The sequence below is a fragment of the Carassius carassius genome, chromosome 2, assembly GCF_963082965.1.
Source record: "Carassius carassius chromosome 2, fCarCar2.1, whole genome shotgun sequence".
NCBI classification, from domain to species: Eukaryota; Metazoa; Chordata; class Actinopteri; order Cypriniformes; family Cyprinidae; genus Carassius; species Carassius carassius.
The window spans coordinates 43172016-43185960 of NC_081756.1; the positions used below are offsets into that span (position 1 = coordinate 43172016).

At 41.2% G+C, this 13945-nt stretch overlaps 1 protein-coding gene across 3 annotated transcripts in view; it reads right to left on the reverse strand.

Moving 5' to 3' along the window:
• The window catches only part of LOC132110289 (matrix metalloproteinase-15-like), a 141656-nt gene that overhangs the window by 102863 nt on the left and 24848 nt on the right, over positions 1–13945 (reverse strand). For 2 of the 3 annotated variants that reach the window (XM_059516862.1, XM_059516868.1), the window contains exons 8-10: positions 12502–12652; positions 11865–11983; positions 5714–6707 (exon numbers count right to left, since the gene is read on the reverse strand). In XM_059516862.1, coding sequence (XP_059372845.1) covers positions 6244–6707; positions 11865–11983; positions 12502–12652 — 734 coding nt within the window. In that variant the 3' untranslated portion in view covers positions 5714–6243. Of the gene's footprint in view, positions 1–5713; positions 6708–11864; positions 11984–12501; positions 12653–13945 lie in introns of those variants that run through there. The other variant, XR_009424636.1, reaches the window with a different exon arrangement.

Sequence of the window (13945 nt, forward strand, 5' to 3'; positions counted from 1 at the left end):
AAATGTCTTTGTGGAAACAAAAATAGTGTTCTATTTAGTATGACTGCATGTATTATAAATATAATCTATACATACTATATTTGCCATGGTGTCATTATCATGTAACCTACGAGCATCACTTGTGTTGCATCATAAAAAAAATCACTGACCCCAAACTTTTAATGGAAGTATAGCTCAAATTTTGGAATGGGAGTTTAGCAAAAAAAAAAATATTATTATTTTTTGAGAACTCAGGTGAAAAATCTGACCTAAATTTTTATCATTTAAACATGCAACACACTACATTTATGAAGTGGAATGGTAGAAATAGTGTTTCTCTGAGAAACAGTCAGGCCACAGTGTTGCTGAAAAACGTTTTGTAATCAAACTGTAGTATTGTGAAGTGCCATTGGTTTACCATTTAGTTGTCAGAAAGTAAAGTTGGCAGTGATCCATAAAGCTTCCTTCACAGATGACAATAATTAAAACTGTTACAAAAATTAACAGCACATTCAGGATATACTGTTTCCACTTGGATTCCTGCAGTCCACTTTGTGGCACCTGTTCTTCATGCTTTGATCACTTATTTCTCTTCTTTTCTCTTTGTGTTTCAGCAGACCTCTATAAATATCCCACCCACTCTCCCATGGCCCATGCGGTCTTGATCTTTCCTGAGGGAGAGGAAATGTTGGCTGATTCAGGGACCCAATCTTTGAAGAGAGGAGCCCAGCATTGGAGGTTGGGAAGGATATGGCTTGTTTACAGTGGAGATATCTGGAGGTTTGCACTGTACAGTTCAGTGTGGACAAAATAGGGGCAACCATGAAAGGTAAGCACAACAATGAACATCAGATTAAAGCGAAACACCGCTTTTTCATGCATACTCAAAAGTGATTGGTTAATGATATAAGGATTTAAAGTCAGCATGACATGACACAGTTTGCAACCCATTTTACTTGTGAAATACATTGTTGAATTGTGCACAAGACCAAGAAATTGGTTTTATGCAAGTAAATTAGGCCAGTTTTGAATTCATGTTAACGTTGAAGACACGTTTGCATGTCTGTTAAAAAGGTCTATTTCTAACTTGAACTTTCTTGATCCAACAGAAAATGGAGACTTAATTCTTTAACATCTTTTTTTTTCTTTTATTATTGTTTACATGTCCAGCATGGATTGTTAAACACACTCAGAAGATGTGAACAAACACAAATGTATAAAATCCTCAGTTTCTACATAAGAAAAAAATCAAAAACACAAATTGGAATGTTATTAACAAGGTAAAAATCTAAAAAAAAAAAAAAAAATATGTTGAAAATATACTATTTACAACTTTAAAATAACCAAATTTAAGGTAATATTAAGAAAAAATATTAACTGGAAATACAATTAAACTAAATCTCATTTTACCATCATTAATGAAGATAAGGAGGTGTTTAAGAAAATACTGCAGCACAACTTTGTGCACATTAACAGCATTGCTTTAAATGTTAGTGATTTGCTACAATATTTTGTCTGAAAATGCTTTGTCAAACAGCATGTTTTTTGTAAGGCTCATTAAGATTCCCTTCAGGACTGTGTGCAAGCCTAGATGCATTGTTGCACAACAGGCTGATTTGATATTGATTCTACCCTTGACACAGAACACTGCAGACAAAAGCAAATACACTGTCTCATTCTACTCAGCTGATTCCACAAAGGTGAAGTCAACATATTGTCTATTTTTTTGGCTACTTATTTAGTAAATCAATAACTGCAACTGGTTAACAAATGGTGTGGAAGGATGTTCTTAGAGGCACCTCTGATCAGAGCTCAAGTTTATATCAGGAGAATATACATACACACAGAAGTCACCCTCTGCATATGTAGCATCACTGTACGGTCCACTTGGGTGGTCAGAAAAAGTAGCAGTGGTCCTGAGCTGCGTTTATGAGAACGGTGTGACCAAAACTGTCAACATCCATGATTCACACCGAAAGCCTTCTAAACAGAGGCTGTTAGTATGCAATGCTAGTGTGAGGGCTGGTGGGAGGAAGCTTTCTAGCCCTGGCTGAGGGCCCAGTCTATCTTCCTGTTGGCCAGAAGCAATGTGCAGGACAATAATGAAGCCATTGTTACAAGAGCAAGTCCTAAACTTGGGCAAGAGTTGATTTGAGATGGCGGAGAAAATGTTAGATCTATGAACCTACAGAATCCCATACTAACAGATAAACAGACTAACAGACTGTTTTGATTATTCATCAGTCACTGTCTACCACAATCTCGTTTAGTCACCCTTATCATCTCTGAAAATTAAATAAATCTGTGTAGAAACAAAGATACTAAGTAATTCTCTTATGCATTCTAAAATAGTGCCCTTGCCACCTTATTATGATGGTACAGTAATATATATATATATATATATATATATATATATATATATATATATATATATATACATACATACATACATACACCCCACTGGATTATGGACTGGGCCAGTTCCCAGAGACCTTAGACTGCCATGGCCATCAAAGCCTAAGACCATCCAAAGACTGCTTAAAGAACTGCCTAGGATACAAGCTGACCACATCAACTACATCAGGGCCCCTGGGTGCGCACAATGAGACATGACCTCTAGGTGCCTGGGCCCTCCCATTACATACAGTGGGACATAACCACTAGGATAATGGACTGCCCAGCATATACAGTGGGGCATTACCAATATGGCCCCAGTCTACAGTGGGATTTTACCACTATTTAAATGGACCATCCAGCACATAGAGTGGGACATGAGCATTGGGGCACCCCCTTGGTGCACACTCTACGGCCATGACCTGCCCAGCCCATACATTGCAAAGGCACCAGGTCCCATAATGCATACAGTGGGATGCTACCACTAGTGCCACAGTCCACACACCGGGACATGACCACTACAGTTCTAGGCATCTCCAGGCACATGCAACAAGACATTATCACTAGGGCCCTCGGTCACTCAGTACATCAGTGGGACATGACCACTAGGGCATACAGAATAGATTGACCATTATGTGCACTCAGTGGCTAGGGCTACTGTTGTTTGCCACCTAAAATTATCCTTGCAAAACGTGTTCTCTAAATAGTTGCCTGATGCAGGATAAGAAGTCAACCACTAGTAGTGGAACTAGGAGGGAAGGCTCCAAAGATGCTTGCCCAGGGGGCCTCAAGGAACCATGATCTGGTCCTGAATGCAATGCTGCATGATGCTGTTAAGTTAAATAATTTTGGGTTTGTCCAAAAAAATGGTATTACCATGGTACTATAGTATGTCCAAAATACCATGTAAAAGTTGCTGATTATGGAAAAAATGCCATAAAGGTGTGTGAAAATCAGACAAAGAATGGGCTATGGTGGGGAAAGGATAAGGCCTGGGTGAGCCCCTGAGAGTGAGTGTTTCAGATATACTTCAAGCTTGTTTATGTATTCCTCTATTGATCTGGGCGACTGGAAAAGGTAGAGGGTGTTGGGGGAGGGACGGAAGAGCTTTTATGTCTTATTAACTCTCCTCCAAATATCCTCGGACGACAGGAGCACTGTGAGGAGGGGCAGATTGCCTGGCAATGATTTTCGGTGGTATTCATCAGTGACAGCATTCCGATCATGACTGTCCTGTGTCTCCTCTACTCTTCCAATGATATTTATCAAAGTGCTTTCTGCTCTACCTTTTCTGGCAAGACAATATTTATAATAGCACTCACTTTCGTTCTCTGCCTCTCCCACTGTGAAATAAGAAACTCTCTTGCTGATTGTGAATAGTAAATGACTGAGATTTTGTCAGAGGCACTTTAAAAGTGGCGGCAGTTTGTTTCTTAATGCTTTCCGTGTCCAAGTATACTAGCTGAGTTTATGTAGGTTAGACACTAGACTAAGCAAACACCACAGAAAGCAGACACAGACCTACCTGACAGCAGTTATATCTTACAATATTAGGAAACTTGCCTAATTTGTCTACTTTGCCTAGTAGATATCATCAGCATGAATAAGTCATGTATGAAACAGGGATTCTGTTTCCGCTGCTGGTCAAGAAATGCGCTCCAAAAATAACTGGCAGTGGACTCTTGCAATGTGGGCCATGGGATTGTGTGCCAGCAAGCTCTCACATAGGGATGATATTGCTACACACACTATCTACCAAACATCTCAAGCTTGGGCCAAATATATACTATACGCAAGTATACTAACGCAGATGTCAATGCTAGGCCAATGCACTGCAAGTGGGCTGTCTCATCAGACATACTTAATGTGCGTTCAAATTCAAACCTCAGTACTCAAGGTAAGGTGGATTTACCATAAAACGTCAAGTATCAGTAAAAAAAGTTTTATTCAGGTAGCTTGCTAAAAACATGTAGAAAGTTTAACCTAAACTTGATCAGCAAGATTCTCTATTGCTGCATAACAGAAGAACATCTATCGCCAGAAGAAACTCATTACTGTTTGGAAATTAATTCCCTTTTACGTTTATGCTAATATATGTTATAGCACTCCTTGTGGCAATGCTGAGAATGCAACATAAAATTGAGGTAGCTAAATAAACACGTCCACATACTTGCGTATGAGTATGTTTCAGCCCGAGAGTGAGCTTGCTGTGGGTTTATCCCACTTCTACCTGTTTATTACAACCCCACCTATAAATTATCCCCATCCCTGTAATACAATCCAGTTCATACTATTACTAACACACCATAAACCCTTTCACAAAGACTTAAGATATATGGTTTCTGCATCTAAACCCTTTTCATTTAAACTCACAGTTGTCCCTGATTCTTTCCCTATTTTCTCAGCCCACTTTGGTCAATGTGAGCAGTATTTCTTAGGTAGGGAGAGCTTTGGGTTGGGGTAGAAAGAGGTTAGCAATGGCTTTCACCTCCTGCTGTTTTTTTAAATTAGACTATTACCTAACATTCCCTACAACAGTGGGCCCCTACTAATGCTTTTATTTATAATTGTGCCTGAGAAGCTTTCTCAAGTGTATTTTACAGAGTTTTAAATTGGTATACACTAGTGGTATTCATTTTATAGCTCTTTTGTTCAATCAAATTAAAATATGAAAATGCTATTATATAAATATACACTCAGCAAATGGCTTCAACATCAGCAAAATCTTGCTTAATTCTTCCTAACTTAACCTAAGTGTTCCTCAGACAATGAAATTTATAATTGCCACAGTGTCATGGGATTTTTGAGAGATAAAAACACAGCTTGCAAGAAACAAATCAGTAAGGCTCTACAAATATGGATAGAACCACATAAAACATGTTTGGCTGGCACGATCAAGGCACAGTTGATAAAAACAGGCGGGTAATAAAATCTCACGTTTTGTTATGATTGCACTAGGTAAGCAAATTTTAAAGAAAAGTCCCTATTTTATGAAATCAAAACAAATAGCAGGCGAAATTTAGTCAAATGCAGCTGGACATAGTTAATGATTGAATAACCAGGTTCAGTTGTTTGTGAATTAATTCTAAAAAGGAGGGTCAAAAAGAGAACTGTAGTTGAAAAGGTTAACGTAATGATTTTTTTTTATGGAATAAATGCTTTATAAATTAAAATATTATTAGCATAACAATTTGAGCTGAAAAATGTACATGAATTTCTTCACACAAACTGCATGATCAAAAAAATTATATATATATATAATTTAAAAGTAAATCCTAAAACTTATTTATTTTTAAATTTCAATTAGATTTTGAATCCCAGACTTTCCATGTGTTCTCAGACACTTGGACCCCACTGTATATCAACATATTATTAACAAGTTATGATGCAAGTGGCCACAGTCCTTACAGTCTTTATGATGATATATTATGACTTAGTTGGGAAACCACAGCTGAAAGTCCTGAGAAAAGGTGAATGGATCCAGAAATATTCCTAAGAGATATTCCTTTCTCCGCTTTCCTATTCCTCTCTTTTTGCTCTGCAAGACTTCCCCTTCATCATTTATGCTGTGATTGCAGATGACTAATTGTGACATCCTAAAAATAGATATGAAGAGAAACCCACAAACGACGGATTCATTAGAAAATAAAATTATGAAAAGAAAAACCGAACAACAAAATCAATGTGCAAACTTTCTGATATAAATATACTAGTCAACATGTTAGGAGAGCACCATGGGAAAGGAAAAAAAGGGTGAACATGAATGTGTGACAGTATCTACAAGCATGTTTATGGTGGTGTTTTGTGTGTGGAGTTTTTGGACGTGAGAAATGAAAGGGCAGAACAGAGATCGTGGGTCATTCTGAGAGGTTAAACCCAGTCCTGCAGTGAACGTCTGCAGTGAACTAAATACTTGGGTGCTCCTTTCCTCTGTAATGTGTTAATGATAGCATAGATCAATCCCAAGATGCACAGCACCAGGACCAGGGGTACCGTCACCATTATGATGTTCATGGTACGCTCTGTCTCGTCTATCTTCAGAACTACATCCACCTCGTTTGTTTTCTCTTCCGTCTCCTCTTTAGAGTCAACATCATTGGTTTTGTCTCTCTCTTTGTCCTTTTCCTTGTCTTTGTCTCGGCCAGCATCTGGGTTGAATGGTGGCCTGTCAGGCGACTTGCGTCCCGGATCCACATCGGTGTCTCTGTCAGGATTGAGGTCCACATTACAGCCCATGAAGTCTCTAAGAATGGATTTTGGGTAGCCTGGCTCGCTCTTCATTCTGTGGTTGTCAAATTTCCAGTACTTTGTACCTTTGTAGAAGTATGTATAAGCTGTTTGATAGACAAACAAGAATGAATTTTTTGTTAAAGTGCATCACTGACATTACATAAAAACGTCTCAAGGTTACGTATGTAACCCTGGTTCCTTGAAGGAACGAGACGCTGCATCGAACGCTTTGGGTAATGTCCCTGGCGAGACCGACTCTGAATATTGTGTGCAATCTGTCCAATGGAAGGGTGTGACGTCACAGGCGGGGTGACGTAGCGACCAGGAAGCTATAAAAGCACGTGCCGCGCAGCTGGCTTCAGCTTTGAGTAGGGAAGCAAGCGGCGGCAGGGGTGCAGGGAGTATGGCGATACGACGATAAAGGCATCTCTTTCCTTTAAGGAACCAGGGTTACATACGTAACTTTGAGACTTTCCTTTATAGGAACACAAGCTGCGTTGAACGCTTTGGGGAACGATGTGCCCACGCTGCCAGACTTCCAAATCCCTGCCTAGTGTGTATCCGAAGAGCAAAGCTAAGACGAGAGAACAGAAGAGCCCGGAGTGGCTCGCATATCTAGGTCATAAAATCAGATCTGGTGTGCCAGCTTGTACAAGGGCGCGAACGCAGACCCCCTGGTGATTGATATAAGAGACCACCGATGTGTTGTCGGTGCACACCAACACATGGTGATCCCTCAGGTCTGGGAGGAAATGTTTCAATGCTCGATAGACCGCTAGCATCTCTAGGCAATTGATGTGCCATGTCAGATGGCGACCACTCCACAGACCGCGGGCAGGGTGGCCACTCATGACCGCACCCCAACCGGTGAGGGACGTGTCTGTTGCTAGCATTACTCGGCAACAAAGAGCTCCAAGCACCGGGCCCTGATTCAAGAACCAAGGTTTCTTCCACATGTCTAAGGCACGAAGGCACCGCCGCGTGACCTTGATAGTTTGAAGTGGATTCCCTCTCTGGGAAAAACCCTTGGACTTGAGCCACCACTGCAGGGGTCACATGTACAGCAGGCCAAAGGGTATTACATAAGACGCAGCTGCCATCAGACCTAACAATCTCTGAAACTGTTTGACAGTGAATGACTGGCCTTCTTTGACTTCTTTGAGTTCAGAATGCGGATGCCCTGCATACGGAGAGGAACCAGAGCCGCATCTACACATTTTGTGAACGTGCGGGGTGAGAGTGCAAGGCCGAAGGGAAGTACTCGATATTGATAAGCTTCGCCCCCGAAAGCAAACCTCAGAAACTTCCTGTGTTGTGGAAGGATGGATATATGGAAGTATGCGTCTTTGAGATCTTTTGTGACAAACCAGTCCTCGGATCTGATTTGAGCTACAACCTGTTTGACAGTGAGTATTTTGAACTTCAGTGGCAAAACTGAGCGGTTCAGTTGACGTAAGTCTAAGATCGGACGCATCCCCCCGTCCTTCTTTGGAACTATGAAATACCGGCTGTAAAACCCGGTCTCCCTGTCTAGAGGAGGGACCACCTCGATGGCCTCCTTCCTTAATAGGGTATTTACTTCTTGTTCCATAACCAGAGCCTGCCGGTGGGCCGACTATTGTCGGTGTAACCCCGTTGAATATTGGCGGTGGATGACCGAACTGAATGCAGTAGCCTTTTTCTATCGTACGCAGGACCCAATGAGATACATTTGGCAGTAGTTTCCACGCTGCTAAATAATCTACTAAGGGAATCAATCTCTGGAGACTGACCTCTGGTGTAAGAGGCCCCCGAAGGGGCAGCGAGCGTCCTAGCTCCGCTACGCTCGCGGGCGGAAATAACTGGGAGCAGTGCTCGCTGGAGGCTGCTGCGCCCTGAAACTCTAGCAGGGTTGGCAGACCGACCTCCCGAGGGCACTGAGGTGAGACGGGCACCGTATACTGAGGTGGACCATGCTCTACCCCAGTAGGGGCTGCCCTCTGAATCCCTAACCAATGGTGTCAGGATATCTTTGTCAAGGACTTCCTGGCCTCGATGACTGTTTGCAGGTCAGAGCGTCGCTGAGGCCCTCGGTCCCGACGTGGGGGAGCACGAGCGGCGACACTTTGTTTTTAAGCCTCGCGATATGAGGAGCCGGCGTGTAGCGTGGGCATCTCCCGTCCAGATGCTCCACAAGAGCGACGAGGGAGGATATTCTGGAACGCCGCCGCCTGCTTTCGTGCCTCCTGGAACCTGTTGACGACAGTATTGACTGTGTTGCCAAACAGGCCAGAAGGCTGAAGCGGGGCGTCCAGGAGGCAGACCCTGTCTCTTTCTTTTATCTCTGACAGGGTCAGCCATAAATGCCTCTCCGCGGCCACTAAGGCTGCCATAGACTGCCCAATAGCGCGAGCGGTCTGTTTAGTGGCGCGGAGGGAGAGATCAGCGGTCCTTCTAAGCTCTTCGACATCGTCGGACTTGATCCCCTCCCCCTCGTCGATATCTCCCAGCAGGTCGGCTTGATATGCTTGGAGGACTGCCATAGTTTGGAGGCATGCCCCAGCCTGACCTGCTGCCACATAACCTTTGCCCACCAGCGTGGATGTAACTCTAAGTGGCTTCGTGGGCAACGTCGGAGCCTTTAGAGATGATGCCGAACCGGGCGACAGATAGCCCGCGAGCGTCTGTTCGACCCGTGGCACCACTTAACCCCGCTCTCCTAGCCCCATCACATTGCCATAATATAGTGAATCAGGTCGAAGAGGCGGGTCGAGTATGGATGGTTCCACGATCTCGCGATTTCTTCATGGACATCGGGAAAAACGGAAGGGTCCGCCGTGGAGGTGGTTGCATCCAGAAAGCGTTCATCTTGCTTGCTTTTCTGCGGCTCAGAATGTTTCTCGGCAGGCCATTCAATTTTTAATTTATCTACCGCGTGAGTAACAACCTCCGAAAGCTCCTCATATTAGGGCGATAGGGGTGGCGAATCCCCACTAACAGTCTCCACATCGACCTCCTTGGAGGAAGAGAGGTGAAGAGCTGATCCCTCACCCTGGGGATTGGGCGCCGGATCTGGCAGACGAAGAAGGAGATAAGGACTGGCCCGTCTCCATTCCCTCTGACAGATCCACCTGTGAACCCCACGAGTGCAGCAGCCGTTCTGCCTTTGCAGAAGCGGGGCCAGCACCGCAGGGAACGCTGGTGAAGACTCCCTCCTCGAAGAGAGCCCTCTGGGATCGAAGCATCCGCATTGGCAGTCATTCACAATGATTGTAGGCCCCCTCGAGAGCCGACTCAGCATGCTTCGATCCCAGGCAAGCCACGCACAGACTGTGTGTATCCCCACCCGTGATGTAACGAGAGCAGGGAGGAACACACAATCTATAACGTGGCTTGCAATCGCCCCTCACATGCTTGGTCTTAGCCTTAACTTTAGGCATATTGAGTTGTTTTATATTTTAAAGACAGACAACAATAAATAGGACCAACAGGACAGACTTTTGACATGCACACACAGAGCGCTTGACAGACGCGAAGCTGAAGCCAGCTGCGTGGCACGTGCTTTTATAGCTTCCTGGTCGCTACGTCACCCCGCCCATGACGTCACGCCCTTCCATTGGACAGATTGCACATGATATTCAGAGTCGGTCTCTTCAGGGACGTTCCCCAAAGCGTTCGACGCTGCTCGAGTTCCTGAAAAGGAACTAAAGCTTATCTACAAGATAGCTTATCTGGTCATTATTCATTGACTGAAATAACAAACTACAAAAAAAGAATAATAACAACAATCTGGCCAAAATACATTTTAAATGTATGCTTAATATATGTTGTAAACGGTGAATGTGAATAAAATATACTTTTGAAATTGAAAATATATTTGGTTTCAACCTTCATATACCAAAATATATTTAAAAAAAATAATAAAATATTTAGTCATTCAGTAGCCTGTGTTTAGGCCTAATGCAAATCTGGATAGAAAAGCCTACTACAGATTAAACTAGATGTATAATGATTTTATAATATTACTTTTTTATATAATGAAATGTTGCACCTTTTTTGGAACATTGTAAAGTATATTAAATGTGTTATATGTTCACACGTTACATAGACAACAAATTAAGTTGTTCTTCAAATGTGACAAGAATGTATTTTCTTGGACTGAAATATATGGAGAAAAAAATATATTTGTTAATGGTACACGTACACACACACACACACACACACACACACACATATACACACATATACATACATACATACATACATACATACATACATATATATATATATATTTTTTTTTTTTTTCTTTTTTTTTTCTTTTTTTTTTTAGACAAGACATAACCAAAATATATCTTGACTTCCATAAATGTATTTTGAAACATATTTAAAAAAAAATATATATATATTTTTTATATATATATATATATATATATATATATATATAGTTATTATGTATGTATGTATGTATATATACACACTTGGCCTATTTACATTATTCATCTCATGCTTCATCAATCAGACTGCCATCTCAGGTTAAATTTACAGCTGACCATGTAAATATGTACAGTATAACCAAATATAAATCCAAACTACTATTTTTGTGGCATATGCAACAGATTTAACTTCCATGCAATGGCAGACAGCTGAGGTAATCCTGAGATGGTCTGAGTAATCTGATAGCTTGCAGTCTCAATTTTGTCATGAAACTTAATACCTTTTGCACATTACCTACAAGAATACCAGAATGGAACCAATTACATAAACAAAACCAGCCACTCGAATTGCATTGGTAACAAATAATTAGTACTTAATCTAAAACAAGGACAATTTAGACAGGAATTTACAGCTCAAAAAACATTAACACATTTTTGCTCTAACAAAACTACAAGCTGCGCATTTCTGTTTTGAACTTATAAACTTACCATTACATGTGCATTACTTAACTTTTTTTTCACACTTAGGGCTTTCAAAATTAAGTAAAAATTATATTCTGTGGTATTACATTTATTCATTTAGCAGACGCTTTTATCCAAAACGACTTTCAGTTAAGGAACATAAGCAAATCATACTAGCACGTCATGCTTTCAGTGATATGCTTTCAGTGATATAAGTGTTTCCCAATAATATCACATTATTTCCACAAATCACATTTCACACATTACATTCTCTCACTTCCTTTGTTTCACCGCCTGAGTGATTTGATTGTTCTGTATCCATCCTGTACATTAAGGTGACAGGCACTGGATGACCCCTCAACCCCACACACCATTTCACTCACTCACCTCCATCATCGCTGAGGAAGGCCCCCTTGGGGGAAGACGGCACAGAAGTGCCCCACACACTGATTGGCTTAGGGTAGTCCAGATCTGCAGCTCTGGAGTGCTCATTAAAGCGCCAGTACCTGTAGTTTATCAATCATACCTCAATGAGAATCATTCTGCCTTTTCTTGATGCAGTTATTTAAGTAACAGCACAGTGACCCCATTTACACATGCTAATAACATTCAACACAGATGACCGGATCACAAGGACACAGCACTAAAACCACTAACCATATTCAGTGTGGTCACTTATCATAAATGCTGATGCAAAACAAGCATTTTATCATTGTGCCAAATCAAAGGGATTCAATCTTTGTAAAAGTTTGTAAAATAAATAAAATAAAAACATGATCAAGAATGACATTGTCTATATTTATTCAGATTTTTTAAAGAGACTTGTTGACATTAACACTCTGGACAACAGCTCTGCAAGTCTTCTCTCTATGACAATTTCATGAATCAATTTAATTTCACTTGTGATCAGGTCACCCGGGACTGATGTTAACACCAGATGTAAACAACTCAAGGGAGTGATTAGACTATAAAACATTAGAGGCAGTATTATTTGTGGAACAAAAAAATAAGACTATCCCCTCACCAGTCTCCTTTGAAGTAGTAAGTGAAGCCTGAAGGTTCCCACCAAATGGCTGTCTCTATCTTGTCATATGGGATGTCTCTACCATAGCTCATCAGTTCTTGAGGGTAACCGGGCTCCAGGTTGGCTTCTCTGAACAACCAATACTGACTTCCTACAGGTGGAAGGACACGAGAGAGAGAGGTGGAAGTAGTGATAATATATATATATATATATATATATATATATATATATATATATATAGATAATATATATGTCTGGATCATACTTTTAAATGCAAATTTCAACTCTCTCAAATATTTAATATAAATGTTAAAAGACAAAATGAAAAGAACTTGTCTTACCAAGAGGTCATTTTATATATTATGTACATAAATGGACCAAGGTGAACACACACTGGCCACTTTTTTAGGTACACCTATGACCAGGTTGGACCTTTTTTGCATTCAGAACTGCCTTAATTCTTCATGGCATATATTCAAAATAGTGTTACAAACATGCTCAGAGATTTTGGTCCATATTGACATGACAGCATTACGCAGTTGCTGCAGATTTGTCGGCTGCACATCCATGATGCAAATCTCCCGCTCTATTGGATTAGAGCTTTGTGAATTCCTTTAACAATGCTTGGTTCATCTTCTCTGATTTTATCTATCCTACATCCATCCATTTATCTATTCTACATCCATCCTACATCCTTAGAGCTTTTGTCTCATTTGCCATCAAACAGGTTTATATATCGGCCATCCATTTAAAAAACTCTCAAAAAGTTCAAAAATGGACATCAAGAGAGAGAGGGGAGGTTGGAAACAATGGCAAGCAAACAGAAAAGACAAGAAAGCGTAGGCAGCAACACTCAGCTGGTAACCGGATTTCACAGTTCATGTGGGACTTTCCAACCTTTGGCACAGTAAAATAAAATCCAAAACTCACCAACAGATTGGTGTTTACTCCCTATTATAACACAAATAACTGCATTACAACACTGCAAGAGATGCACCAACAATGCGGGTTTGTTTCGAATCCCACATTTTAGCGGTTCAAGTGACGACAAAGCATTGCATGGAGCTGATACAGAAACACTGTGATAACGCTTGTATTTTATTATTTTACAGTATGGCAGACACTGAGGCACCATCCTCATGGACCCGTTTGATTCAGTGGGCCTATATCCAAGTCCAACCGTTGCTGTCAGCATCTGGTAGAACCGCTAGCTGATGCAATGGCCTCGCCTCACTAAGAACAGATGTTACTCCCCAAAAATGTTGGTCTCCCAGGTTTCTCCAAAGGCAGAAATACAAATTTTAAAAGGGCCTTGCCAATGACATCACTTGCTCAACATGATTTCCTTATGGGAGTCAGCGTTCCTCAAGTCTAACAAATTTACATTCATCTCCACAGAAATCCTCACAAGAAAGTTGTTAGATGTCTGTTTCAGGGTGTTAAT